Here is a 27596-nt window from a genome sequence, read left to right as displayed (position 1 = left end):
AACAGCTGTAGGCTAATGTTTATTTCCAAACGATTAGCAGCAATGACTGATCGACAGGATTGATTAACTGGCTCTGAATGTACAGCAGCTCATAACTACAGACAGTCATGGCATACGCATAACACTTTCTGACATTTAGAACTTTGCGATCAAACAACAAAAAGGCTACAGTCACAATTGTACTATTCACAAGGTTATCCATTTATTGTAATGCCTTAACACAGGATTTTATAGTCATTTTCCAGCAGAGAATTAGAACAGTGTTTCATAGCAGCACAAGAAAGAGCTATTCAAATCCAAAACGGATGCTATTGGACCTGCCACCTCATCTCCTTTACAGTTCCACTGCACTTGTGTCATCACAGTACACGAGAGTCCTTCCTCTTGTAATGCCATTTGCTTATCAGTTATCATCCTCTACAGACACAAACACACTCTCAATGTTACATCACTGAATGGTTCTTTCACACGATGGCAGTCTAGTCCGTGGTTGTCAGTAGTAGTCAGTAGTGGAGTATTCAGGCAGTGATGGCCAGCTCCTGTCCAAACTCCCTGATAAGAGCTTTTGGATGGGCCTATGTCCCCTTCTATACACTGTGAATGTGAAAGCAAAATATGTTTTGACACTGCGTGATCATTGGAGAAACCGAAATGTGATGTGACCACTGCCAAAGTAAAACTCTCGTCTCCAGCGGTCGCGATGTAGGTTGCTAGAGAATGAGCGGTCCTTTTCATACGGTAGAGGAGGGTGTCAGTCGCCGTTACTGCTGCGGTCCTCCTCACCCCCCACCACCATGCTGCTGTATTTCTTCTGCTGCGCTTCTTTATACGTGTCCTTCACCTTTGCCCTCTTTAGGCCTCCGTCCCTACAGGAGAACAAACGTGTTGCACACAAATAATCTGTGTGCAAGAGATACTGCAATTGTGTGTCCATGCTGAGGTCTAAGAGATGCATAGCAGAAGTCCAGTATGAGACAGACAGGATGCCATTCATAGTAAGATGGGAGGAGATACTTACCAGGACAGGTCCACTAGTCCTCCCTGATGTGCGATGACAGACTTGACTCGGTTGGCAAACTGGACAGCATCCTCCCCTTCCTGAAAACATGAAATAAGTCAGTGGCACTTAGTGCATAACTGGCAGGTACTGTGTAAGTGTGCGTGTGTGTGTTGTTGTATACACACCTGTTGGTGCATGGCTGGCAGGTACCAGACATTACAGACTATAGCCCAGCTAGTCATCATCCTGAGCAGGTAGCTCACCATGTTGTACTTGGCGCTGTTCCAGAATGCATCCCCAAACTGAGGGTCATACTGAGGGAGGGAGATGGTCCCACAGTTGACAGAAAACCTCTTCAAATCTGTGCTGACTTTCTCGTGCAACTTTTCCAATGTCATCTTTGCATGATTTAGGGAGAAATCAAACACTGAACAGAAGTACCTTACCTTTATAGCTACTGGGTATATTGTTCCTCCGATTTCAAAACTTCCCTTTTTGAACATCATGACAGATGTGTTGTTGATACAGGTCCCTGAGGAAACCAGAAATATGGACTGGAGATAAGCCACAACCAGAACAACCAGAGACATATAAAGATCTCTATGATAACAACAACGCTCTCCAAAATGACAGATAAGGGAGATAAATGCATTCTAGCAGATGCTACTCATATGTACAGGTATAGGATGACCTTACTCTACCTGGGTTCGTTTCCCACGGGGGGCCAGTATGAAAATGTATGCACTCACTAACTGTAAGTCGCTCTGGATAAGAGCGTCTGCTAAATGACTAAAATGTAAATGTAAAATGTAACCAATGCAACACCAATGCAGCTTATCCGAACCAATGCTAAACAGACATTGGCTTAGATCAGTGTCTAAAGGACTTCACCCTACTCCATTGTAGCACTTACCTTCTGGAAAGATCAATATAGGAAGCTTTGTCTTGTCATTCACGTGATCTCTCAACCTGTAAACATTAAGAACAGTTAGAAAACCTAACTTTATATCTGGGAGGAGTGTGAACATAGCTTTAACTAGAACCATATAATGTATGTCCATATCAGGATATCTTAGTATTAAATTATATCCCCAGTTAAATGGCAATGACATTTATGCTTGAATGTGCTAGAGTTGGGGATTTTGACAAGCACCTACATAACATACGTCATCTGTCTGGCACGAGTATATTATCTGGATAAGGAAATATGATAAGATAAGTGAATACCTATGATAAAACATTGTATTTTGATGTGTATTGTTGTGCTAAACAGGGCTCATCTGGAAAAGAGACCTTGGTCTCAGCATTGACTCCCTGTCAAAATAAAGGTTAAAGAAAAAAAGATATGACTGATTTATTTGTCTGTAGCAATTTTCTATGGGCATATCAGTGCTTGTCTGAACAGTGTTGGTAGAGGTCGGAATACCAGTGTCTGGTGCCAGGAACATGCCCAACCCACTGGCTGATAAGATAGTGAACAGATAAGCTCACCTCTTGGTCACTAGGTGGCGATCTTTCATATCAGCTCTCTCAAACCAGATGTGAGGACAGGACCTGGCCATGGACCTCTGCAGCACTCCCATCAGACCACCATGCGACTGGCCCACCTAAAACCCATCAGATCAAATTACATCTAACGTCCTCATAATACCTTTCACAGACAATTAATCTGAACAGGATTACAGTAGTAGAAGATAGTAAATTAGCAACAGATAAATGTATAGACCATTTCACAGCACTGAGACTGCACTTTCTTTATACATGCTACTCCTTGGCAATGTCATCCGTAAGCACAACATGCACTTTCATTGCCATAGTGATGATCATGATGACAAAAATGTATGCACGCATGACTGTAAGTCGCTTTGGATAAAAGCGTCTGCTAAATGGCATATTATTATTATTATTATTATTATGATACCCAATTTTATTTATCTTTGAAACCTGACAATACTTTACAGTCAGCCCGCCTTGAGACATGCCTCACTGATGTTAAACACTGGATGACAATCAAGACAGAAATGATCCTACTTGGCCACAAGAAACTCACAGTGTCAGACCTCACTCTCAACATTTATGGTTGCCTCATTACACCAAACACGGTTGTTAACAACCTTGGTATTACCTTTGACCCTGGTCTAACTTTTGACAACACATAAAAAGCATATCCAAAACCCATACTTCCATCACAGGAACATTTCCAGAATTAGACACAATGGTCCATGCATTTGTTTAAAATAGATTAGACTACTGCAATGCCCACTTCTCCACCTGCTTAGACTCTCTATTAAAAGCCTACAATTGTACAGAACACTGCAGCTTGTAATTTAACCAACACTAGAAGGCACGAGCACACCACTGCGCTACACTGGCTGCCTGTAAGGTTTTGTTCTGATTTTATGATCTTACTCTTAACCTTTAAAGCCCTGCATGGCCTTGCCCCCTCTTATCTGACAGACATGCTCGTTCTATACAACCCAGTGAGGGCTCTCCGCTTCCAAGGAGCCGGTTTGCTTTCTGTACCTAGATGCAGAAACAATGAGGGGGCAGAGCATTCTCTATCAAAGCCCCTCAGTTATGGAACAGCTTGCCCTGTCAGGTAAGAGGGGCAGGCACCATTGATAGTTTAAAATCACATAAAAAAAAAAAAAACATTTTTAGCCTGGCATTTAATCAGTGATTGTTTTATGTTCTTTTATTATCCTTTTTACTGCTTCCTGATTGATTTTAAATTTTTCATTTTATTGTTTTAATATAAAGTGTGTTGCGATTTAAAATGCACTTTAAATAAAGTTAGATTTTATTTTATTTTGCTGAGTGCAAACTTGAACATTGTGAAAATTCTGTGCAACTTCCAGCGCTCGTTTACTGTGAACACTGAGACACCGCTTTAAGTTACAGTTTCAGACAGTGGTCAAGTAGGCTACCGTGGCTATTTGATCGTAATGTAGGCCTAACAGAGTGGCCTGCCATCAAAAACAACTGAGAAAATGCATCCTATAACATTTGAACATGGAAATAGCTGTTCTATAATTCAGCCTACAGTAGCAGCCAATGTGGGGTGTTCAATGTAGGCCTTCATTCCATTAGACTTTTGAAAAAAAAAACATTCAGGGCTTGACATTGACCTGTTTATTCACTTGTCCTTCAGACAAGGTGACTGAAAATGTTGTGTTGTTTGATGCAAGAAACCACTTTACAAAATAAAATGCATTATTATTCCCATACCATTATTACAGAGAATCAGACAATTTATGATACCCTCTGCCTATTGGCTACTTAGCTTATTCAAGACATTTCAAAATACAACACTGCCCCTTTAAGACAAGAAAACGCTCTTTACCCAACTCGCTTTTCAAAGATGTCTAGAAATGTACACGTTTTGTGCTTTGTAGGAAGCAATCACTCCCCCATTGCTGACTATAAATTATCTATAACTGGGCTAATAACTCACTAACTAGCAAAGGATATGAAAACATGTGCTCACGTGGCTACATGCAGCTCTGGCTTTGATCTCCAAACAAGCGCATCTACTCATGACCACTCATGCTGTAAACACAGTCCAGTTCAATGTGAATGGCACAGATCCATATATGGCAATGGTCTATTTGCATATACCAGGCGGTGTCAGAGGAAGGCCCTAAAAATTGCCAAAGACTCCAGCCACCCTGTTCTCTCTGCTACCGCACGGCAAGTGGTACCGGAGCGCCAAGTCTAGGTCCAAAAGGCTTCTTAACAGCTTCTAACCCCATGCCATAAGACTCCTGAACAGCTAATCAAATGGCTACCCGGACTATTTGCATTGAACCCCCCACCCCCATTTTTTACGCTGCTGCTACTCTCTGTTTATTATCTATGCATAGTCACTTTCTCTCTATCTACATGTACATATTACCTCAATTACCTCGACTAACCTGTGCCCCTGCACATTGACTCTGTACCGGTACCCCCTGTATATAGCCTTGTTACTGTTATTTTATTGTTGCTCTTTAATTATGTTAATTTTCTATTTTCTTATTTATTTTTTTACTTCAGTTTATTTTAGTAAATACTTTCTTAACACTTATTTTTCTTAAAACTGCATTGTTGGTTAAGGGCTTGTAAGTAAGCATTTCACTGTAAGGTCTACACCTGTTGTACTCGGCACATTTGACAAATACAATTTGATTTGATATAGGCCTACTGTAGCTCTGGTTATGCTGCATTTGTCTGTGTAGAGTACGGGCTGAGTAGTGTGTGTCAATGCAATACAATCCTACCTGATGCGTTTTGCCTACAACAAAATCTCTTGCATAGTTAATTTTTGCATACTAAGTCTTGCATAGTTCGTTTAGTTTCGGTATGTTGCATTGAAAGTGGCTAATATTGCGTTGATTCAAATCACAATTCCCACAGTAAAGGGAAACATTGATAGTAAAACTAAGGGGGAAAACTCCAGAAAGTTGAGTGAAGTTCAATCTCGTGCTTCTTTGCGCAGGTTGATATTTCTTCATCGTGGCAGTTCCAGTTTAGAAGGAACATTGATTATAAAGGTATAAAAAATGAATCAAAAGTTTAGCCATTTCAAGCTAGGCTTAATTTCTGCTTTATTTTACATACCATGGCGTAACACCCATCATTGCAGAGAATGACAACATCAATCGGGGAGGTGTGATTGGCCACACAGATTCCTCCTTTTCTGGGTCTGTTTTCTCTGTAAAACAAGACAGAGAACACACGCAAGACACACGTTTAAGTGACAGACGTGCATCTTACATCAAAACAAAGCTCTGTGCACATATCACGAGGACCTTCCGTAGAGTCACAGGGGGACATGATGGTGTGTGAAAGCCTGCTGTGTATGCATGTGTCAGAGGAGAGGAGTGTTCACTGACTTGTTATGGTAGTGGATGGTGCAGGAGAGGCCTCGAGCACAGATCCTGTAGCACATCACATGGACCCACTCACTCAGCCAGGACTTGAGCCTAGAAAACACACACGGACACACACACCACACACACGTAAGAAGCTACCATGAAGCTGATTAAATACAATAACACAAGACAAACATCTCCGTTTTTAAAACAATCCCGTGTGAACCTGTAGATTCAATGCAGTGTAACTGTACCTCCAGTTAGGGAGGAATCCTACAGCAGTGGTTCCGATCACCAGCCAGGTCAGGCCTATAGATGCCAACATGATCCTGAAAGAAAACATTCTGACTCAGGAACATACATGAGACACTACAACACATTATATTGGTCATGGATTAATGCATTGTCGACACTACATGGTTTATTGCTTTGTTGGGTGTAAATCCTGTCTATGCAGCAACACCATGGTCAGTCAGTGGCACGTATGCTTGGTTCATGGATGTGAACTGTAAGAGAGCTAAGGCCTTATTAAAGGGGAGCACAGTGATGATGACTGATTTCACACTCCCAGTAATTACCTGAGCGGAGCCAGGATGCAGTAGCGTATGAACACGCCCAGGCCCCAGACCATGGTCAGTTTGAGGCTGATGTACTGGAAGTCGATGTTAGTCCGAGTTAGCAGGTTCCACGACAACAGCTCCTCTGACGAAAACCGCTGGGTCACCTGGAGGTCAGAGGAACAACATAAAAAATAACGTAGTAGGCCTACCTGTACAGAAAGTAAGTCTGGATTTTTTTTTATAGAGGTTGTACTCTTTTGTCCAATCCTGAATCAATCCCTATTCCCTGGGCCCTAAGCACTTCCTGATACCCATTCAATGACCACGTTTACATGCACACAGTATTCCAGATAATAGCTCATATCCCGGTTAAGGTCTTATTCAGAATAAGATGTTTACATGCACCTTTGATATTCTGCTCACGAGTATCTCTGTATCCATGAATAAACAGAAAATTCCTAATTTGCCCAGGGACGACGGAACACATTTTTGACGGGGTGCTGAAAAAGTTAAGCCTTATTTAGATATTGTTCTGCTTATAATTTCTGACATTAGGTAGGCTTCTGCCATTACTTGATGGTCTGGAATACTAAATAAAGCCTTGCTCACCAGAATAATGTCATAAATCGATAGAATGAATGCGGTAAAGTTGTCTTTAATTTCTGCTTCTCTTGCAGACAAGACGTTTAGGGACCGGGGAGATTTTCCACACAAAATTTCCAAATGACATATGTTTGTTGACCAGTTTTAAGGAAATTAAAAGCTGTGAAAACGATCCAACATGTTTCTGATAGAAATTCAGTTAATTTTGGATGCATATTTTGGGTTGAAAGTGAAATACTGTCAAGCTTATATTTTGCTGAAAAGAAATGCCCATTCACATTTCCTCAAGATGAAATAAATAAATAAATAATATTTCTCTACTCAAAATTTATATTTGGTCTATCATTTTACTGCAAGAAACACAATTCTGTCAAGGCGTGCTGAAGGTGGGTGTGGTGTATGAATCATGCGCAGGACGCAGAGGCTCAGTCCAAAGGCTTTAGTGCAATATATATCAAAGACGGAAGCACAATAAGCCCGAAGGCGAATACACGGCGCACACAGGTGACAAAACAAACGGTGCACAAACATGTGCAACATAACCTCTCCAAAAACACTGGAGGGAAAAAGTAGCTCCAAACACGAAACAGAAGCGCAATCACACACAACGACAAGCACACACAACGAGAACTAAATAGGACACTAACGAGGACTAACAAGACACAGGTGTACAACATCCAGACAAAACCAAACGAACATGAAACATAGATCGGTGGCAGCTAGTACTCCGGGGACGACGACCGCCGAAGCCTGCCCGAACCAGGAGGAGGAGCAGCCTCGGCCGAAACCGTGACAGTACCCCCCCCCCCCCCCCCCCCTTGACGCGCGGCTCCAGCCGTGCGCCGACCCCGGCCTCGGGGACGACCAGGAGGACGCGGAGCAGGGCGCGCGGGATGGTCCCGGTGGAACTCCGACAGGTGAGATGGGTCTAGGATGTCCCTCCGCGGCACCCAGCACCGCTCCTCCGGGCCGTACCCCTCCCACTCCACGAGATACTGGAGACCCCCCCATCCGGCGTCTAGAGTCCAAGATGGACCAAACGGTGTACGCCGGCGCCCCCTCGATGTCCAGTGGGGGCGGAGGAGTCTCCCCTATCTCATTGTCCTGGAGTGGACCAGCTACCACCGGCCTGAGAAGAGACACATGGAACGAGGGGTTAATATTCTTATACTCAACAGGTAGATGTAACCTATAACACACCTCGTTCAATCTTCTCAGGACTTTAAAGGGCCCCACAAACCGCCGACCCAGCTTCCGGCAGGGCAGGCGGAGGGGTAGGTTCCTGGTAGAGAGCCAGACTCGATCTCCGGGTGCGTACACCGGCCCCTCACTGCGGTGGAGATCGGCGCTCGCCTTGTGACGAAGGACGGCCCGCTGCAGGTGGACGTGGGCAGCGTTCCACGTCTCTTCCGAGCGCCTCATCCAATCATCCACCGCAGGGACCTCGATCTGGCTCTGCTGCCAAGGTGCCAGAACCGGCTGGTAACCCAACACACATTGGAAGGGGGTTAGGTTAGTAGAGGAGTGGCGGAGAGAGTTCTGGGCCATCTCGGCCCAGGGAATGTACCGTGCCCACTCCTCCGGCCGGTCCTGGCAATACGACCTCAGAAACCTACCCACATCCTGGTTGACACGTTCTACCTGCCCGTTACTCTCCGGGTGGTACCCTGAGGTAAGGCTAACAGAGACCCCCAAACGCTCCATGAACGCTCTCCAAACACGAGAGGTAAACTGGGGGCCTCGATCAGACACTATATCCTCGGGTACCCCGTAATGCCGGAAGACGTGGGTAAATAGGGCCTCAGCGGTCTGTAGGGCAGTAGGAAGACCCGACATAGGGAGAAGACGACAGGCCTTAGAGAACCGATCAACAACGACCAGGATGGTGGTATTCCCCTGAGAGAGGGGAAGGTCTGTCACAAAATCCACCGAGAGGTGGGACCATGGTCGTTGTGGAACGGGCAGGGGTTGTAACTTACCCCTGGGCAGATGTCGGGGCGCCTTACACTGGGCACACACCGAGCAGGAGGAGACATAAACCCTCACATCCCTAGCCAAAGTGGGCCACCAGTATTTAGTGCTAAGGCAATGCACCGTCCGGCCGATACCCAGATGTCCAGAGGAGGGTGACGTGTGAGCCCAGTAAATGAGTCGATCCCGAATCTCGAGCGGAACGTACTTCCGACCCTCAGGACACTGTGGAGGGCTGGGGTCGGTACGCAACGCTCGCTCGATTTCGGCATCGACCTCCCACACCACCGGTGCCACAAGGCAAGACTCCGGTAGTATGGGAGTGGGCTCAACGGACCTCTCCTCCGTGTCATACCGCCGGGACAGCGCATCCGCCTTACCATTCTGGGACCCAGGGATGTACGTGATTTTAAATACGAACCTGGTGAGAAACATACTCCATCGAGCCTGGCGAGGGTTCAGTCTCCTCGCTGCCCGGATGTACTCCAGGTTCCGATGGCCAGTCAAAATGAGGAAAGGGTGTTGAGCCCCCTCAAGCCAATGCCTCCACACCTTAAGGGCTTGAACTACAGCTAACAGCTCCCTGTCCCCAACGTCATAGTTACGCTCCGCCGGGCTGAGCTTCTTTGAGTAAAAAGCACAGGGGCGGAGTTTAGGTGGCGTGCCGGACCGTTGAGAGAGAGAACGGCCCCTATACCAGCCTCAGACGCGTCTACCTCGACCTGAAAGGGTAATGCGGGATCCGGATGCGCCAGCACCGGAGCCGACGTAAACAGGTCCTTCAGTCTCCTAAAGGCCCTGTCCGCATCGGCTGACCACTGCAGGCGCACCGGACCCCCCTTCAGAAGGGACGTGATGGGAGCTGCCACCTGTCCAAAACCCCGGATAAACCTCCGGTAGTAATTCGCAAAGCCCAAAAACTGCTGCACCTCTTTTACAGTAGTTGGGGTTTGCCAATTACGCACAGCGGACACACGATCCACCTCCATTCTCACCCCTGACGCGGACAACCGATAACCCAAAAAGGAGACCGACTTCTGGAAAAACAGACATTTCTCTGCCTTGACATATAGGTCGTGCTCCAACAGCCTCCTCAATACACGACGCACCAGGGTTATATGCTCGGCTCGGGTAGACGAGTACACCAGAATGTCATCAATGTACACGACCACCCCTTGTCCCTGCATATCCCGGAAAATGTCATCTACGAAGGATTGGAAGACTGATGGAGCATTCATCAACCCATATGGCATGACGAAATATTCGAAATGACCTGACGTGGTACTAAACGCTGTCTTCCATTCGTCACCCTCCCTAATGCGCACCAAGTTATACGCGCTCCTGAGATCCAGTTTTGTGAAAAACCGCGCTCCATGCAATGACTCCGTCATGGTCGCAATCAGAGAGAGTGGATAACTGTATTTCACAGTAATCTGATTGAGACCACGGTAATCAATGCACGGGCGCAACCCTCCATCTTTCTTTTTCACAAAAAAGAAGCTCGAGGAGGCGAGAGAAGTGGAGGACCGAATGTATCCCTGTCTCAAAGATTCGGCTATGTAAGTCTCCATAGCTTTTCTCTCCTCTTGAGACAAAGGATACACATGGCTCCGTGGGAGCGCTGCTCCTGCCTGGAGATCAATCGCGCAATCCCCCTGTCTATGAGGAGGCAACTGCGTCGCCCTAGTTTTTCTAAACACGAGAGCTAAATCCCCATATTCAGGCGGAATGTGCAGTGCGGGCACTTGGTTTGGACTCTCCACCGAAGTCGCCCCCACGGAAACACCCAGACATCGCCCCTCGCACTGAGCAGACCACCCATCGAGAGCCCTCTGTTGCCACGAAATAGCAGGGTTATGGGTGCTTAACCAGGGAATCCCCAGCACCACTGGGTACGCAGGAGAGTCGATCAGATACAGCTGTATAGTCTCCTCATGACCCCCCTGCGCACACATCCGAAGTGGCGCTGTGATCTCCCTGATCAACCCCGACCCCAACGGGCGGCTATCTAAGGCATGAACGGGAAAAGGTTTGTCAACAGGTAGGAGAGGGATCCCTAACTCAAAACAAAACTTTCGATCAACAAAATTCCCAGCTGCGCCTGAATCTACTAGCGCCTTATGCTGGGAATGAGGTGCAACCTGTGGAAAACAAACAGGTATACAAAAGTGCGCAACAGAAAGCTCTGGGTAAGTGGGACGTCTACTCACCCGGGAGGCCCCCCCAGTGCGTGGCCTGTTGTCTTCTCCCCCGGAGAACCCTCCCCAGCACCTGGCCGCAGTGTGCCCTCCACGACCGCACTTGGTGCAGGAGACAGGCCCCTTCGGGCTCCTCCTCCTCCGTTCTCTAGCGCCGGCACCCCCGAGCTCCATAGGGCTCGGCTCGGAGGTGCCGGAGGGCGGAATGGACGGACTCCCCTCGGGACGTCCACGGGTGGCCAGCAGGGTGTCCAGATGGATGGACATATCGACCAACTGGTCGAAGGTAAGATGGGTATCCCTGCAGGCCAACTCACGTTGAACGTCCTCTCGTAGGCTACATCGAAAATGGTCAATGAGAGCCCGTTCATTCCACCCTGCATCCGCCGCTAGAGTCCGGTACTCTAGAGCGAACACCTGAGCGCTCCTCCTCCCCTGTCTCAAATGAACTAGACGCTCCCCCGCCGCTTTGCCCTCAGGTGGATGGTCGAACACGGCCTTGAAGCGGCGGGAGAACTCGGCGTAGGTGATGGTGTTGGCGTCCATTTTCCTCCACTCGGCGTTAGCCCACTCCAACGCCTTGCCCGTGAGACAGGAGATGAGGGCGGAAACGCTCTTGTATCCCGAGGGCACCGGGTGTACAGTGGCCAGGTAGAGCTCCACTTGCAGGAGGAACCCCTGACACCCGGCAGCTGTTCCGTCATACGCCCTCGGGAGCGAGAGCCGAATCCCCCTGGGTTCCGAACCTGGGACTGGTGGACCGACCGATGGGGTGGGCAGGGTAGGTGGAGGTGTGGGTACCCTGCTGGCCTCCCATCGGTGCAAGGTGTTGATTACCTCCTGTAGAGCGGTCTCCAGTTGTCTTATCTGGCCCTCTTGCCCACGGAGATGCTCCTCGAGCGACACAGTGTCCTATTTAGTTCTCGTTGTGTGTGCTTGTCGTTGTGTGTGACAAGCCCGATCCTGCTGATTCCATTATGGTGTGTGATTCTGTCAAGGCGTGCTGAAGGTGGGTGTGGTGTATGAATCATGCGCAGGACGCAGAGGCTCAGTCCAAAGGCTTTAGTGCAATATATATCAAAGACGGAAGCACAATAAGCCCGAAGGCGAATACACGGCGCACACAGGTGACAAAACAAACGGTGCACAAACATGTGCAACATAACCTCTCCAAAAACACTGGAGGGAAAAAGTAGCTCCAAACACAAAACAGAAGCGCAATCACACACAACGACAAGCACACACAACGAGAACTAAATCGGACACTAACGAGGACTAACAAGACACAGGTGTACAACATCCAGACAAAACCAAACGAACATGAAACATAGATCGGTGGCAGCTAGTACTCCGGGGACGACGACCGCCGAAGCCTGCCCGAACCAGGAGGAGGAGCAGCCTCGGCCGAAACCGTGACAATTCTGCAGGAGTTAATATTATAATAGGCTACATGTGAGGCCTACAGTCAGTGTCCAGACTTCAGTTACAATTCCAACTATTGCTGTTTCCAAATGAACTTCAAAGGTTATACAATGCAAACAAAAACAACAGTAAACGGGATAAGATGTTTACATGCCACAGTATCCCTCTAAGATCAGCATATCCCAGGCATCTAATTCGGGTTATTGTACTGGGATACGAGCTTATTCGGGGTATTGTAAACGGGATATGATGTTCATATACCGTCAACTCAAAAACAGAATATTTAAGTATCCCCGAATAATAACGGGATATTGGTGTGCATGTAAACGTGGTCATTGATTTGAAAGGACTGGAGGGGTGTGCAGTAGGCAATAAATTAGGAAACTCTTCCTAGCCTACCAGAGGGTTAGGTGCAGCTACATGTATTACTCAGCTCTACTAGAGGCCAGCATGGAATGTCTGGGGTTGGGGGTACATTTGGAATTAGGCATCAATCTTATTCTAGTGTGTGATCTCACCTCATCCTCTACAATATCCTCGATGCCTCGTCTGTAGAAGTAGAAACAGTCGCTGAGGGTGAAGTCTCCCCCGACTGGTGGTTTTGGGCGACTGCGCCTTAACTCCCCCAGCTCCTCCTCCATAGAACCATCATCCCTCTGGACGAGGCCTGGGGAAAAACACACATACACACACACGCACGTTCAACTAATCCACCTTATCATTTTTAGATTGGATTATATCGTACCGCCATTTGTAGTTGATAAGGAAGATGATTCAGTGTTATCTTTTACCATAGATAAAAGACCATTCACAGTATTACAAACCTAGAGCCAATAGGCTTTGAATTTTCATACATTTTGAATGAAAGGAGGACAAATTGGTCAAACCACTGTGGACTTGTTAGGAGCTGTGTCACGATCGTCGTAAGGAATAGACCAAGGCGCAGCGTGATGAACGAACATGGTTAACCTTTATTATCTTTAGTGATAATAGACCACAATAAACAAAACAAGAAACGACTTGTGAAGTCCACGGTAACAATGACCAACACGGAACAAAAACCCACAAACACAAAGGGAAAACAGACAGTTTAAATATGGCTCCCAATCAGAGACAACCAACGACAGCTGACACTCGTTGCCTCTGATTGGGAGTCACTCTAGCCAACATAGAAATAAACACAACAGAAATGAACACACCCTGGCTCAACATATAGAGTCCCAGAGCCAGGGTGTGACAAGCTGTTGATGAAGGAAATGAATCAGAGGATTGCAAACACACTTGTGTCCCTAACTCTCACACTGTTGCCCCATATTGAGAAAACAAGATATCCTGGGCTGATATCTGAGTAATCCTTATTTAACCTTATCCTAAGGTAACACTAATCCAGATATAAATAGATGAAATCCAGAGTTTATCACTGTTGGCAAGGCCTCACCAATAGAATTGTCCTACAGAATCCATATTGACAGGCCATCAAACAGAGAAAATGTCAGTGGCCTTGCACTTTACGACCACTTCAGATAACACAACAGCTGAACTGATCAGACAGCAGTGTTCACTGATAAATGAGGCTCCTTTCTTTCCTTAAAGGGCCTCCCTTTGTGTGTCTATCATCGAGGTAATCACAGGTCTAGGATCAGATTACCCAACCCCACCCCAAAGTGTATCCCTCCCTCCAGCAGGTCTGAAGACAATGGAATCAGCTAAGGAGACACTATCTGATAACAAAGGGCAAAGTCCAGGAGAGAGAGACTGAGTGACTTTGATATGCCAACAAATAAAAATGGCATATCGATGTGCTGTGCTAGCTAGTGAACACAGCACTGCAAGTTTAATTGAATTGCTCCCTGACTAGCCTATATGACTGCTGATTGTGACGGGAGGAATTGCGTCAGTTGACAGATAGGCAGCCAGCCCAGCGCCACATCATACAGTATAGCACATTGGAAATGCTCTCAGGTGACTGAGCTGGACCAATTACAGTCTTCTACTCAACAAACACTGCTCCAAGCCTTCTCCACTGCACGCCCCTGCCCTATAAACAGGTTTACACTGTCTCTAGGTTCTCAGAGGTATCGTTTTATATGACTTATCCCGCCCTTACCATTTAACGCGGCTTGGGCACATTGAGAAGCTGTATTTTAAAATGCAACCTATTATCAATTTGCAGTCAACCATTGACACCTGAGCAAAACTCATGTCAGGAGTGATTTCCATGCACTCAACCCTTCTAACTACTATGGTACACTAACATACTTAATTTATTCTAGGGCACTTTACATCTATCTGAGCTTCTGAACACAGCTTCTGAACAACAGTGGATTTGTGACCCAGTGTCCTTGAGAGATAGGAGAACCAGACTGGACTGAAACAGATAACATACTGTATAACATGTTAATTAATGATGAGTTTCTCAAGGGTAAAATAAAGTAAGTCACTGAAAACGTCACTGTTTCTCGTTCCCACACTTGCCCAGACTTGTAAGCCTAAAATATCTACTACCCAGACTTGTAAGCCTAAAATATCAACTACGCAACTTTAGGGAATCCCCCCGATCATTTCACTATCATAGACCAATGAATAAATAAATACATCTCTTCATCTCTCTATCCATCAATCATTCAATCAATCAATCAAATGAATATATTGATCAGTGTGAGAGCTCTGCTCACTGACTCACCATTGAATGAGGAGGATTTGAGTATCTGCTGCTCTTTATTGACTGTCTGGATCCTCAACGTGGCCCACTGGAGGACAGGAGAGATGAGAAATATCTTTAGCCTTAGGCCCCTCACCCCCTGACCCACAGAAGGACAGGACAGAAAGGACACACACACACACACACACATTTACCCCTGAACTCTCATCCAAGAAAACCTTTCAATCACTGTCCAGAGGCTTATTCAGGAGGTCATAAGGTTACAGGACGATTACAAAAATAATAAACAATTACACTGTAGAACATACTTTTCTGTCTAAAAACATCTATACATTCCATGTAGCATTCACAGGACCTAAGTCACATGTTCAGAGTTGTGCTAATTGATCGTTGTGTACAGTAGACTTTCCCTACAGTAAACATGTGACAGCTGTTCATGACAGTAGAGTGACAATGCATTTCTTGTTCCCGCATTCCTGAAACTGATACAATCTCCAATGTAAATAAAATGAAGGACCATGGCTAGCCTACTGGCCAAGTCATGTGTACTGTATCTTATTATATTGTGTAGTATGAAAAAAGCATACATTTAGGACACAAAGCTTATATTTAGAACATGATGCATAGCCAACATTTAAGACAATTACAGACACATGCAGCTGTACACCTCATATTGTCTGATTGGAGGAAGTTTACTAGCGTTTAAACAGTGTGTAGGTATTAGATTTCCTCTTTCCCATTTGTTGTACCCCTGTGCCAGTGAATGTTTGATGGTTGGCTACTTCTGGACAGAGGCATTTTACCTCCAGCATTTTGACCAGGATCTTCATGTATGTCTCAGAGATTCCCAGGGAGAAGCCAAACATGGCGGGCACCATGAGAAGAGCCACAATGAGGTAGGTCCACACCTTCAGCCCTGCCAGCACCATGGCCCAGAAATCCTCCATCGCTACAGACTTCTCTCTGTCACCCTGTGGAAATAACAAAAGGAGAAAGATAGTAGTAGTAATAGAGTACATATAGGGGGCTAGGGGACATAAATACACAAAACATTCAACCAAGGGTATCAGAGTAGCCTTTTCTGTTAGCTGCTTTTTTATTTACACACTAGCGTTGCTAAGAATTGGCTTGCAAAAAAAGGGAATAGTCCGTCTGAAGCCAGAAGTTAAACAAAATACAATTTTAACTTACTCTGCCGATTGTCTATAGGGTTGGTCCTTATGCAGGGGGGAAATTTAGAAAAAACATCTAATAGAGCATAAATTAAACAGACTTTCCAAACGTGGGTCTCTTGTAGAGCCACTTCCTCTCCGCTTCCCTTATGTCAAAATAAAGGTCCTGCACGTGCGCCATACCTGCACAAAAAAGCAAGAACGTGTGGGGAACTTTTATTTTTGACATGAGGTAAGCAGAGAGAAACTGACCTCGCTGAGGAATTGCATGGGTCTACAACAGACCCACGTTTGGAAATTCTGTTTAATTATACTTTCCATTAGGTGTTTTTTTCTCAAATTCCCCCCTGCATAAGGACCAAGCCTACAGACAATCGACAGAGTAAGTAGAAATTAAATTGAATTAAACTTCTGGCTTCTGGCGGACTATTCCGTAAAAATAAAATACGTAAAAATGTATGCACACATGACTAAGTAGCTTTGGATAAAAGCGTCTGCTAAATGGCATATTATTATTATTATTATTTCGTTTTTTTTGCAAGCTAATTCACAGCAACGTTAGTGTGTAAATACTAGTGTTATTAAAAGCAGCTACCTCCCTGTATTCGTGAAGTATTCAGACCCCTGACTTTTTCCACATCTTGTTACGTTACAGCCTTATTCTAAAATTTATTAAATTGTTTTCCCCCCCCTCATCAAACTACACACAATACCCCATAATGACAAAGCAAAAACAGGGTTTTTGATTATTTTGCAAATGTATACACAATTAAAAACAGAAATACCTTATTTACATAGGTATTCAGGCCCTTTGCTATGAGACACGAAATTGAGCTCAGGTGCATCCTGTTTCCATTGGTCATCCTTGAGATGTTTCTACAACTTTTTGGGAGTCCACCTGTGGCAAATTCAATTTATTGGACATGATTTGGAAAGGCACACACCTGTCTATATAATGTCCCCCAGTTGACAGTGCATGTCAGAGCAAAAACCAAGCCATGAGGTCGAAGGAATTGTCCGTAAAGCACCGAGACAGGATTGTGTCGAGGGACAGATCTGGGGAAGGGTACCAACATATTTCTGCAGGATTGAAGGTCCCTAAGAGCACAGTGGCATCCATCATTCTTAAATTGAAGAAGTTTGGAACCACCACCAAGACTCTTCCTAGAGCTGGCACCCGGGCCAAACTGAGCAATCAGGGGAAAAGGGCCTTGGTCAGAGAGGTGACCAAGAACCCGATGGTCACTCTGACAGAGCTCCAGAGTTATTCTATGGAGACAGGTTTTTAGAAATGTTTGCAAATTTATTTTAAAAAAAACATTTACATAAGTATTCAGACCCTTTACTCAGTACTTTGTTGAAGCACCTTTGGCAGCAATTACAACCTTGAGTCTTCTTGGGTATGACGGTACAAGCTTGGCATACCTGTATTTGGGGAGTTTCTCCCATTCTTCTCTGCAGATCCTCTCAAGCGCTGTCAGGTTGGATTGGGAGAGTTGCTGCACAGCTATTTTCAGGTTTCTCCAGAGATATTAGATCGGGTTCAAGTCCGGGCTCTTGCTGGGCCACTCAAGGACATTCAGAGACTTGTCCCCAAGCCACTCCTGCGTTGTCTTGGCTGTGTGCTTAGGGTCGTTGTCCTGTTGGAAGATGAACCTGCGTCCCAGTCTGAGGTCCTGAGCGCTCTGGAACAGGTTTTCATCAAGGATCTCTCTGTACTTTTCTCCGTTCATCTTTGCCTCGATCCTGACTAGTCTCCCAGTCCCTGCCACTGAAAAACTTCCCCACAGCATGATGCTGCCACCACCATACTTCACCGTAGGGATGGTGCCAGGTTTCCTCCAGACGTGACACTTGGCATTCAGGCCAAAGAGTTCAATCTTGGTTTCATCAGACAAGACAATCTTGTTTCTCATGGTCAGAGTCTTTAGGTGCCTTTTGGCAAACTCCAAGCGGGCTGTCATGCCTTTTACTGAAGAATGGCTACCGTCTGGCCACTCTACCAAAAAGGCCTGATTGTTTGAATGCTGCAGAGATGGTTGTCCTTCTGGAAGGTTCTTTCATCTCCACAAAGGAACTCTAGAGCTCGGTCAGAGTGACCATCCGGCTCTTTGTCACCTACCTGACCAAGGCCCTTCTCCCACGATTGCTCAGTTTGGCCAGGTGGCCAGCTCTAGGAAGAGTCTTGGTGGTTCCAAACTTCTTCCATTTAAGAATGATGGAGGCCACTGTGTTCTTGGGGACCTTCAATCCTGCAGAAATGTTTTGGTACCCTTCCCCAGATCTGTGCCTCGACACAATCCTGTCTCGGAGCTCTACGGATAATTCCTTCAACCTCATGGCTTGGTTTTTGCTCCGACATGCACTGTAAACTGTGGGACCTTACATAGACAGGTGTGTGCCTTTCCAAATCATGTCCAATCAATTGAATTTACAACAGGTGGACTCCAATCAAGTTGTAGAAACATCTCAAGGATGATCAATGGAAACCGGATGCACCTGAGCACAATTTCGAGTCTCATAGCAAAGGGTCTGAATACTTATGTAAATAAGGTATTTCTGTTTTTTACTTTCATTAAATTAGCAAAGATTTCTAAAAACCTGTTTTCACTTTGTCATTATGGGGTATTGTGTGTAGATTGATGAGGATTTTTATTTCTTTAATCCATTTTAGAATAAGGCTGTAACGTAACAAAATGTGGAAAAAGTCAACGGGTCTGAAAACTTTCCGAAGGCACTGTAAGTGTACTTTAGCCCAGTCTGACATGCTGCCTGGTCTTTTATGACACAGGAGTTCAGGATGTTGCTGGTTCAATATCTGACAGTACTACCTCAATTGCTACAGTTAAAGATTTAGTTCAACCAAATTACATATTGTAAGCAGTCTATGGGCAAGGTAAAACAGCAATCCATGATTTGATCAATGATGCTTTGGACTAGCTCTCGTTCACCAAAGAGGACTCCCTCTTTGGTTCTCAGTTGAAGCATTGAGGACGGCGTGGGACTGTGTACTGTACAATAGTCCCGACGCTCTGTCTACACGTTAATAATCCTCGCTTGCGATACGGTTTTGGAAACCTTTGGAAGTTTACTTCCAATCAATAAATACTTTTCATAAAACAAAAGGTTTAATTACTACACACCATTATAGGGTTAGGATTCCCACACAACGATATTTCCATGTTACAGCGCTTGTTTACAGAAGAGAGGCACGACCACCTGTTCTAATTAACTATCTCGTCTCCGAACACCTGTTCGTAACGGAAGGACGCCAGAAAAGTGTTGTAACTGAGTAGTGTCGACTGCAACTGTATTAAAACAGTGTACAGTAAGTGTATATTTAGCATTTGTGAAAATGTTTTGATGTGAAATGAAAGTAGAGGGCTTTATGTTTCTAGAACCGTATCGCAATTAAGAATCCATTCATGTTTAGATGAAGTATTTGGCTGTTTTGGCTGCCAAAGCCAGTTTACCTCAAGGAATTGAAAAATTGTATGGTTGAGAGGGATGAGGCAAAAGGAAAGGCAAATAAGTCTGGTTGCACAACCGATTGGCAAACGTATTGCAAATTGAGAAATCATGTGACTAAACTGAATAAAAAGAAACAACACTATGAAACAAGGATAAATGACATAAAGAATGATAGCAAAAAGCTTTGGAGCACCTTAAATGAAATTTTGGGAAAAAAGGCAAACTCAGCTCAATCATTCATTGAATCAGATGGCTCATTCATCACAAAACCAACTGATATTGCCAACTACTTTAATAATTGGTTTTGTGATGAATGAGCCATCTGATTCAATGAATGATGGAGCTGAGTTTGCCTTTTATCCCAAAATTTCATTTAAGGTGCTCCAAAGCTTTTTGCTATCATTCTTTATGTCATTTATCCTTGTTTCATAGTGTTGTTTCTTCTTCTTTTTATTCAGTTTAGTCACATGATTTCTCAATTTGCAATACGTTTGCCAATCGGTTGTGCAACCAGACTTATTTGCCTTTCCTTTTGCCTCATCCCTCTCAACCATACAATTGTTCAATTGCTTGAGCAAGATTAGCAAATTTAGGCATGACATGCCAGCAACAATTGCTGACACTACACATCCAAATATATCTGACCAAATTATGAAAGACAAGCATTGTAATTTTGAATTCCGTAAAGTGAGTGTGGAATAGGTGAAAAATTATTGTTGTCTATTAACAATGACAAGCTACCGGGGTCTGACAACTTGGATGGAAAATTACTGAGGATAATAGCGGACGATATTGCCACTCCTATTTGCCATATTTTCAATTTAAGCCTACTAGAATGTATGTGCCCCAAGGCTTAGAGGGAAGCAAAAGTCATTCCACTACCTAAGAATAGTAAAGCCCCCTTTACTGGCTCAAATAGCCGACCAATTAGCCTGTTACCAACCCTTAGTAAACTTTGGGAAAAAATTGTTTGACCAGATACAATGCTATTTTACAGTAAACAAATTGACAACAAACTTTCAGCATGCTTATAGAGAAGGACATTCAACAAGCACAGCACAAATGACTGATGATTGGCTGAGAGAAATTGATGATAAAATGATTGTGGGGGCTGTTTTGTTAGACTTCAGTGCGGCTTTTGACATTATCGATTATAGTCTGCTGCTGGAAAAACGTATGTGTTATGGCTTTACACCCGCTGCTATAATGTGGATAAAGAGTTACTTGTCTAACAGAACCCAGATGGTGTTCTTTAATGGAAGCCTCTCAAACTTAATCCAGGTAGAATCAGGAATTCCCCAGGTGCAGATGTTTAGGCCCCTTACTTTTTTCCATCTTTACTAACGACATGCCACTGGCTTTGAGTAAAGACAGTGTTTCTATGTACAGTGGGGGGAAAAAAGTATTTAGTCAGCCACCAATCGTGCAAGTTCTCCCACTTAAAAAGATGAGAGAGGCCTGTAATTTTCATCATAGGTACACGTCAACTATGACAGACAAATTGAGGGGAAAAAACCCGAAAATCACATTGTAGGATTTTTTATGAATTTATTTGCAAATTATGGTGGAAAATAAGTATTTGGTCACCTACAAACAAGCAAGATTTCTGGCTCTCACAGACCTGTAACTTCTTCTTTAAGAGGCTCCTCTGTACTCCACTCGTTACCTGTATTAATGGCACCTGTTTGAACTTGTTATCAGTATAAAAGACACCTGTCCACAACCTCAAACAGTCACACTCCAAACTCCACTATGGCCAAGACCAAAGAGCTGTCAAAGGACACCAGAAACAAAATTGTAGACCTGCACCAGGCTGGGAAGACTGCATCTGCAATAGGTAAGCAGCTTGGTTTGAAGAAATCAACTGTGGGAGCAATTATTAGGAAATGGAAGACATACAAGACCACTGATAATCTCCCTCGATCTGGGGCTCCACGCAAGATCTCACCCCGTGGGGTCAAAATGATCACAAGAACGGTGAGCAAAAATCCCAGAACCGCACGGGGGGACCTAGTGAATGACCTGCAGAGAGCTGGGACCAAAGTAACAAAGCCTACCATCAGTAACACACTACGCCGCCAGGGACTCAAATCCTGCAGTGCGAGACGTGTCCCCCTGCTTAAGCCAGTACATGTCCAATGTCCAGGCCCGTCTGAAGTTTGCTAGAGTGCATTTGGATGATCCAGAAGAGGATTGGGAGAATGTCATATGGTCAGATGAAACCAAAATAGAACTTTTTGGTAAAAACTCAACTCGTCGTGTTTGGAGGACAAAGAATGCTGAGTTGCATCCAAAGAACACCATACCTACTGTGAAGCATGGGGGTGGAAACATCATGCTTTGGGGCTGTTTTTCTGCAAAGGGACCAGGACGACTGATCCGTGTAAAGGAAAGAATGAATGGGGCCATGTATCGTGAGATTTTGAGTGAAAACCTCCTTCCATCAGCAAGGGCATTGAAGATGAAACGTGGCTGGGTCTTTCAGCATGACAATGATCCCAAACAACACCGCCCGGGCAACGAAGGAGTGGCTTCGTAAGAAACATTTCAAGGTCCTGGAGTGGCCTAGCCAGTCTCCAGATCTCAACCCCATAGAAAATCTTTGGAGGGAGTTGAAAGTCCGTGTTGCCCAGCGACAGCCCCAAAACATCACTGCTCTAGAGGAGATCTGCATGGAGGAATGGGCCAAAATACCAGCAACAGTGTGTGAAAACCTTGTGAAGACTTACAGAAAACGTTTGACCTGTGTCATTGCCAACAAAGGGTATATAACAAAGTATTGAGAAACTTTTGTTATTGACCAAATACTTATTTTCCACCATAATTTGCAAATAAATTCATTAAAAATCCTACAATGTGATTTTCAGGATTTTTTTCCTCATTTTGTCTGTCATAGTTGACGTGTACCTATGATGAAAATTACAGGCCTCTCTCATCTTTTTAAGTGGGAGAACTTGCACAATTGGTGGCTGACTAAATACTTTTTTTCCCCACTGTATGCGGATGACTCAACACTATACACGTCAGCTGCTACAGCAACTGAAATAACTGCAACACTTAATAAAGAGTTGCAGTTAGTTTCGGAATGGGTGGAAAGGAATAAGTTAGTTCTAATAATCTCCAAAACTAAAAGCATTGTATTTGGGTCAAATCATTCACTAAACCCTAAACCTCAACTACATCTAGTAATAAATAATGTGGAAATTGAGCAAGTTGAGGTGACTAAACTGCTTGGAGTAACCCTAGATTGTAAACTGTTGTGGTCAAAGCATATTGATACAACAGTAGCTAAGATGGGGAGAAGTATGTCCATAATTAAGCGCTGCTCTGCCTTCTTAACAACACTATCAACAAGGCAGGTCCTAAAGGCCCTTGTTTTGTCGCACCTTTACTACTGTTCAGTAGTGTGGTCAGGTGCCACAAGGAGGGACTTGGAAAATTGCAGTTGGCTCAGAACAGGGCAGCACGGCTGGCCCTTAAAAGTACACGGAGAGCTAACATTAATGACATGCATGTTAGTCTCTCCTGGCTTAGAGTGGAAGAGAGATTGACTTCATCACTGCTTGTTTTTTTAAGAGGTGTAGACAAGCTGAATATACCGAGCTGTCTGTATGGAATGCTGGCACACAGCTCGGACACCCATGCATACCCCACGAGACATGCCACCAGAGGTCTCTTCATAGTCCCCAAGTCCAGAACAGACTACGGGAAACGCACAGTACTACATAGAGCCAGGACTACATGGAACTCTATTCCACATCATGTAACTCAGTCAAGCAGTAAAATCAGATTTAAAAAACAGATAAAACTACACTTTATGGAACAGCGCAGACTGTGAAGAGACACACACACACACACACAAGCACACACACAGCATTCGCAAACGCATGCTAACACACACACTCTACACACACACATGTTAATATTGTTATTTTGCTGTATTATTGATGTTGTATTGTAAATATGTTATGGTAGAGTAGTGTGTAATAAGGTGTTGTGTTATGTATTGTTTTATTGTATGTAAATTGTGGTTGGACCCCAGGAAGAGTAGCTGCTGCCTTGGCAGACGCTAATGGGGATCCGTAATAAATACAAATACAAACATAACATTTAAGGCAAATAGGACATTAAAAGGAATACATCTTGGGCTAGCGTTTGACATGAAATATGAAAAATACTAAGAGATATTGACTTGCATTGGATTTGTGCAACAAATGCTAGAAAAGTCAGCTTTTGGAGACAGTGGCCAGGTTAACAAAACCAAAGCATGGATCGCTGTCTTGTCCATAGACTGTTTACTGGGTAAAGAAACCAATCTGTCATTTCGGTTTATGGATGAACTATCCCTTTAACTATAGGCTAGATAAGTAAGAAAATGATACAACCCTGATTTTCAGGAAGAAGGCAGAACATGGGCTCACAGCAGGTAAGTGTGTGACTACGTAAAGCAGAATGAAACAAATATATGAATAACATAGAAAGTGTACTATTTGATCAAACGCAAAATGAGCGTTCAACACATCCAAGGCGCATGTCTAAAATAACAGCAACACGTGACAATTTCAAATGCGATAGAAAGAAGCTCAACATTTGATTTTCACAAATGTAGGTAGGCTCAGTGGGCAATGACATTTCAAAGAAAGCCTACCAACTTGATTGAGCTTGAGCAACATATACGCACGTCACCAATAACCCAATTCAACAACAATAGGCAATCATATAAACATACAATGAATATACAACTTCACCAAATCGCTAGACAAATAACCGTGGGCGAATTTTCAAGACCTGGCTGGACAATCACAAAGTTATTTCCCTGATATTCAGGCCGGCGCGTTGTGGATCTTACCTGTCAAACTCCAGTCCATACTATCATGCCCTTCCCTGCTGTAGAACTCATACAAATAACTGTGACTGAGGTTGAGACCGCAAGCCACCGCTGTAGTAAAAGCGCGCTGTCAGGTAGAACAGCGCCATCCCTTGGCCAAATAAAATAACAGTTTATAGGTCATATCCGCATATTTGCAGATGTTATCTCAGGTGCAGAGAAATGCTTGTTTTTCTAGCTTTCTGCAGTAATATCTAGCAATAAAAAAATAACAATACACACAATTCAGAAAAATAAACAAATATGTTATATAGGATGAGCCATGACTAAAACACAGTATATACATATAAAGTGGGTGAAACAGTATGTAAACATTATTAAAGTGACCAGTGTTCAATGACAATGTACAGTGGGGGAAAAAAGTATTTAGTCAGCCACCAAATTGTGCAAGTTCTCCCACTTAAAAAGATGAGAGAGGCCTGTAATTTTCATCATATGTACACGTCAACTATGACAGACAAAATGAGAAAAACAAATCCAGAAAATCACATTGTAGGATTTGTAATGAATTTATTTGCAAATTATGGTGGAAAATAAGTATTTGGTCAATAACAAAAGTTTCTCAATACTTTGTTATATACCCTTTGTTGTCAATGACACAGGTCAAACGTTTTCTGTAAGTCTTCACAAGGTTTTCACACACTGTTGCTGGTATTTTGGCCCATTCCTCCATGCAGATCTCCTCTAGAGCAGTGATGTTTTGGGGCTGTTGCTGGGCAACATGGACTTTCAACTCCCTTCAAAGATTTTCTATGGGGTTGAGATCTGGAGACTGGCTAGGCCACTCCAGGACCTTGAAATGCTTCTTACGAAGCCACTCCTTCGTTGCCCGGGCGGTGTGTTTGGGATCATTGTCATGCTGAAAGACCCAGCCACGTTTCATCTTCAATGCCCTTGCTGATGGAAGGAGGTTTTCACTCAAAGTCTCACGATACATGGCCCCATTCATTCTTTCCTTTACACGGATCAGTCGTCCTGGTCCCTCTGCAGAAAAACAGCCCCAAAGCATGATGGTTCCACCCCCATGCTTCACAGTAGGTATGGTGTTCTTTGGATGCAACTCAGCATTCTTTGTCCTCCAAACACAACGAATTGAGTTTTTACCAAAAAGTTCTATTTTGGTTTCATCTGACCATATGATATTCTCGCAATCCTCTTCTGGATCATCCAAATGCACTCTAGCAAACTTCAGACGGGCCTGGACATGTACTGGCTTAAGCAGGGGGACACGTCTGGCACTGCAGGATTTGAGTCCCTGGCGGCGTAGTGTGTTACTGATGGTAGGCTTTGTTACTTTGGTCCCAGCTCTCTGCAGGTCATTCACTAGGTCCCCCCGTGCGGTTCTGGGATTTTTGCTCACCGTTCTTGTGATCATTTTGACCCCACGGGGTGAGATATTGCGTGGAGCCCCAGATCGAGGGAGATTATCAGTGGTCTTGTATGTCTTCCATTTCCTAATAATTGCTCCCACAGTTGATTTCTTCAAACCAAGCTGCTTACTTATTGCAGATTCAGTCTTCCCAGCCTGGTGCAGGTCTACAATTTTGTTTCTGGTGTCCTTTGACAGCTCTTTGGTCTTGGCCATAGTGGAGTTTGGAGTGTGACTGTTTGAGGTTGTGGACAGGTGTCTTTTATACTGATAACAAGTTCAAACAGGTGCCATTAATACAGGTAACGAGTGGAGGACAGAGGAGCCTCTTAAAGAAGAAGTTACAGGTCTGTGAGAGCCAGAAATCTTGCTTGTTTGTAGGTGACCAAATACTTATTTTCCACCATAATTTGCAAATAAATTCATAAAAAATCCTACAATGTGATTTTCTGGAGAAAAAAAATCTCAATTTGTCTGTCATGGTTGACGTGTACCTATGATGAAAATTACAGGCCTCTCTCATCTTTTTAAGTGGGAGAACTTGCACAATTGGTGGCTGACTAAATACTTTTTTTCCCCACTGTACATAAGGCAGCAGTCTCTAAGGTGCAGGGTAGAGTACCGGGTGGTAGCCGGCTAGAACAGTGACTAAGGTTCAGGGCAGGGCACTGGGCGAAGGCCGGCTAGTGGTGACTATTTAACAGTCTGATGGCCTGGAGATAGAGGTTTCTCAGTCTCTCATTCCCAGCTTTGATGCACCTGTACTGTCACTCTCTCGTCAGGACACTGTTGCTTAGAGGAGCTAGTCAACAACACAGCTAACACAATCACTTCAAATTGAAGCTGGAAAGACAACAAACTAGCTGCACTTAATTTCCTTTTTGTCACGATCGTCGTAGAGAGTAGACCAATGCGCAGCGTTAGTTGCGAACATACTTAACTTTATTATCTTAAGTGATAATATAACAACAAAACAATAAACGAAACGTGCAGTCCTACGGTTAACACAGAAACAACCAAACGGAAACAAGATCCCACAAACACTAAGGGAAACAGACTGTTTAAATATGGCTCCCAATCAGAGACAACCAGCAACAGCTGACACTCGTTGCCTCTGATTGGGAGCCACTCTGGCCAACATAGAAAAGCAACAACTAGAACTCCCACACAGAACATAAACACATAGAATCTACACACCCTGGCTCAACATATAGAGTCCCCAGAGCCAGGGTGTGACAGTACCCCCCCCCCCAAAGGCGCGGACTGCGACCGCGCCTCAACAAAACCCAAACAGGGGAGGGCTGGGTGGGCATTCCTCCTCGGAGGCGGTTCCGGCTCCGGGCTTGACCACCACCCTTCAATAATCCCCCCGTAGCGCCCCTGGTCCGGTCTGGCCCCGCTGGCTGGAGCTGGACTGGACATCGAAG

At 44.6% G+C, this 27596-nt stretch overlaps 1 protein-coding gene across 6 annotated transcripts; it reads right to left on the bottom strand.

Moving 5' to 3' along the window:
* Window position 1: 1 nt before the first annotated feature.
* On the bottom strand, window positions 2–24828 carry LOC311141615 (glycerol-3-phosphate acyltransferase 3-like). 6 transcript variants are annotated; one of them, XM_084176999.1, is made up of 15 exons: window positions 24762–24824; window positions 16461–16624; window positions 16073–16240; window positions 15291–15357; window positions 13126–13274; window positions 6432–6577; window positions 6108–6182; window positions 5875–5964; window positions 5600–5693; window positions 2492–2607; window positions 1914–1969; window positions 1447–1532; window positions 1186–1314; window positions 1019–1098; window positions 2–866 (listed from the first exon to the last, which is right to left on the bottom strand). In XM_084176999.1, the coding sequence occupies exons 3-15, from the start codon at window positions 16214–16216 to the stop codon at window positions 752–754; spliced, it is 1347 nt and encodes a 448-aa protein (XP_084033125.1). In that variant the 5' UTR covers window positions 16217–16240; window positions 16461–16624; window positions 24762–24824; the 3' UTR covers window positions 2–751. The 6 variants fall into 6 exon arrangements, with proteins under 6 accessions (XP_084033125.1, XP_084033124.1, XP_084033122.1 ...); XM_084177001.1 differs by having other exon boundaries at window positions 78–900; XM_084176998.1 differs by lacking the exon at window positions 16461–16624 and having other exon boundaries at window positions 24762–24828.
* Window positions 24829–27596: the final 2768 nt, after the last annotated feature.

Source organism: Coregonus lavaretus, assembly GCF_964263955.1.
Source record: "Coregonus lavaretus genome assembly, chromosome: 14".
Lineage (NCBI taxonomy): Eukaryota > Metazoa > Chordata > Actinopteri > Salmoniformes > Salmonidae > Coregonus > Coregonus lavaretus.
Note: the sequence above shows the minus strand (reverse complement) of the source record. Positions and strands in the feature narration are given on the sequence as shown.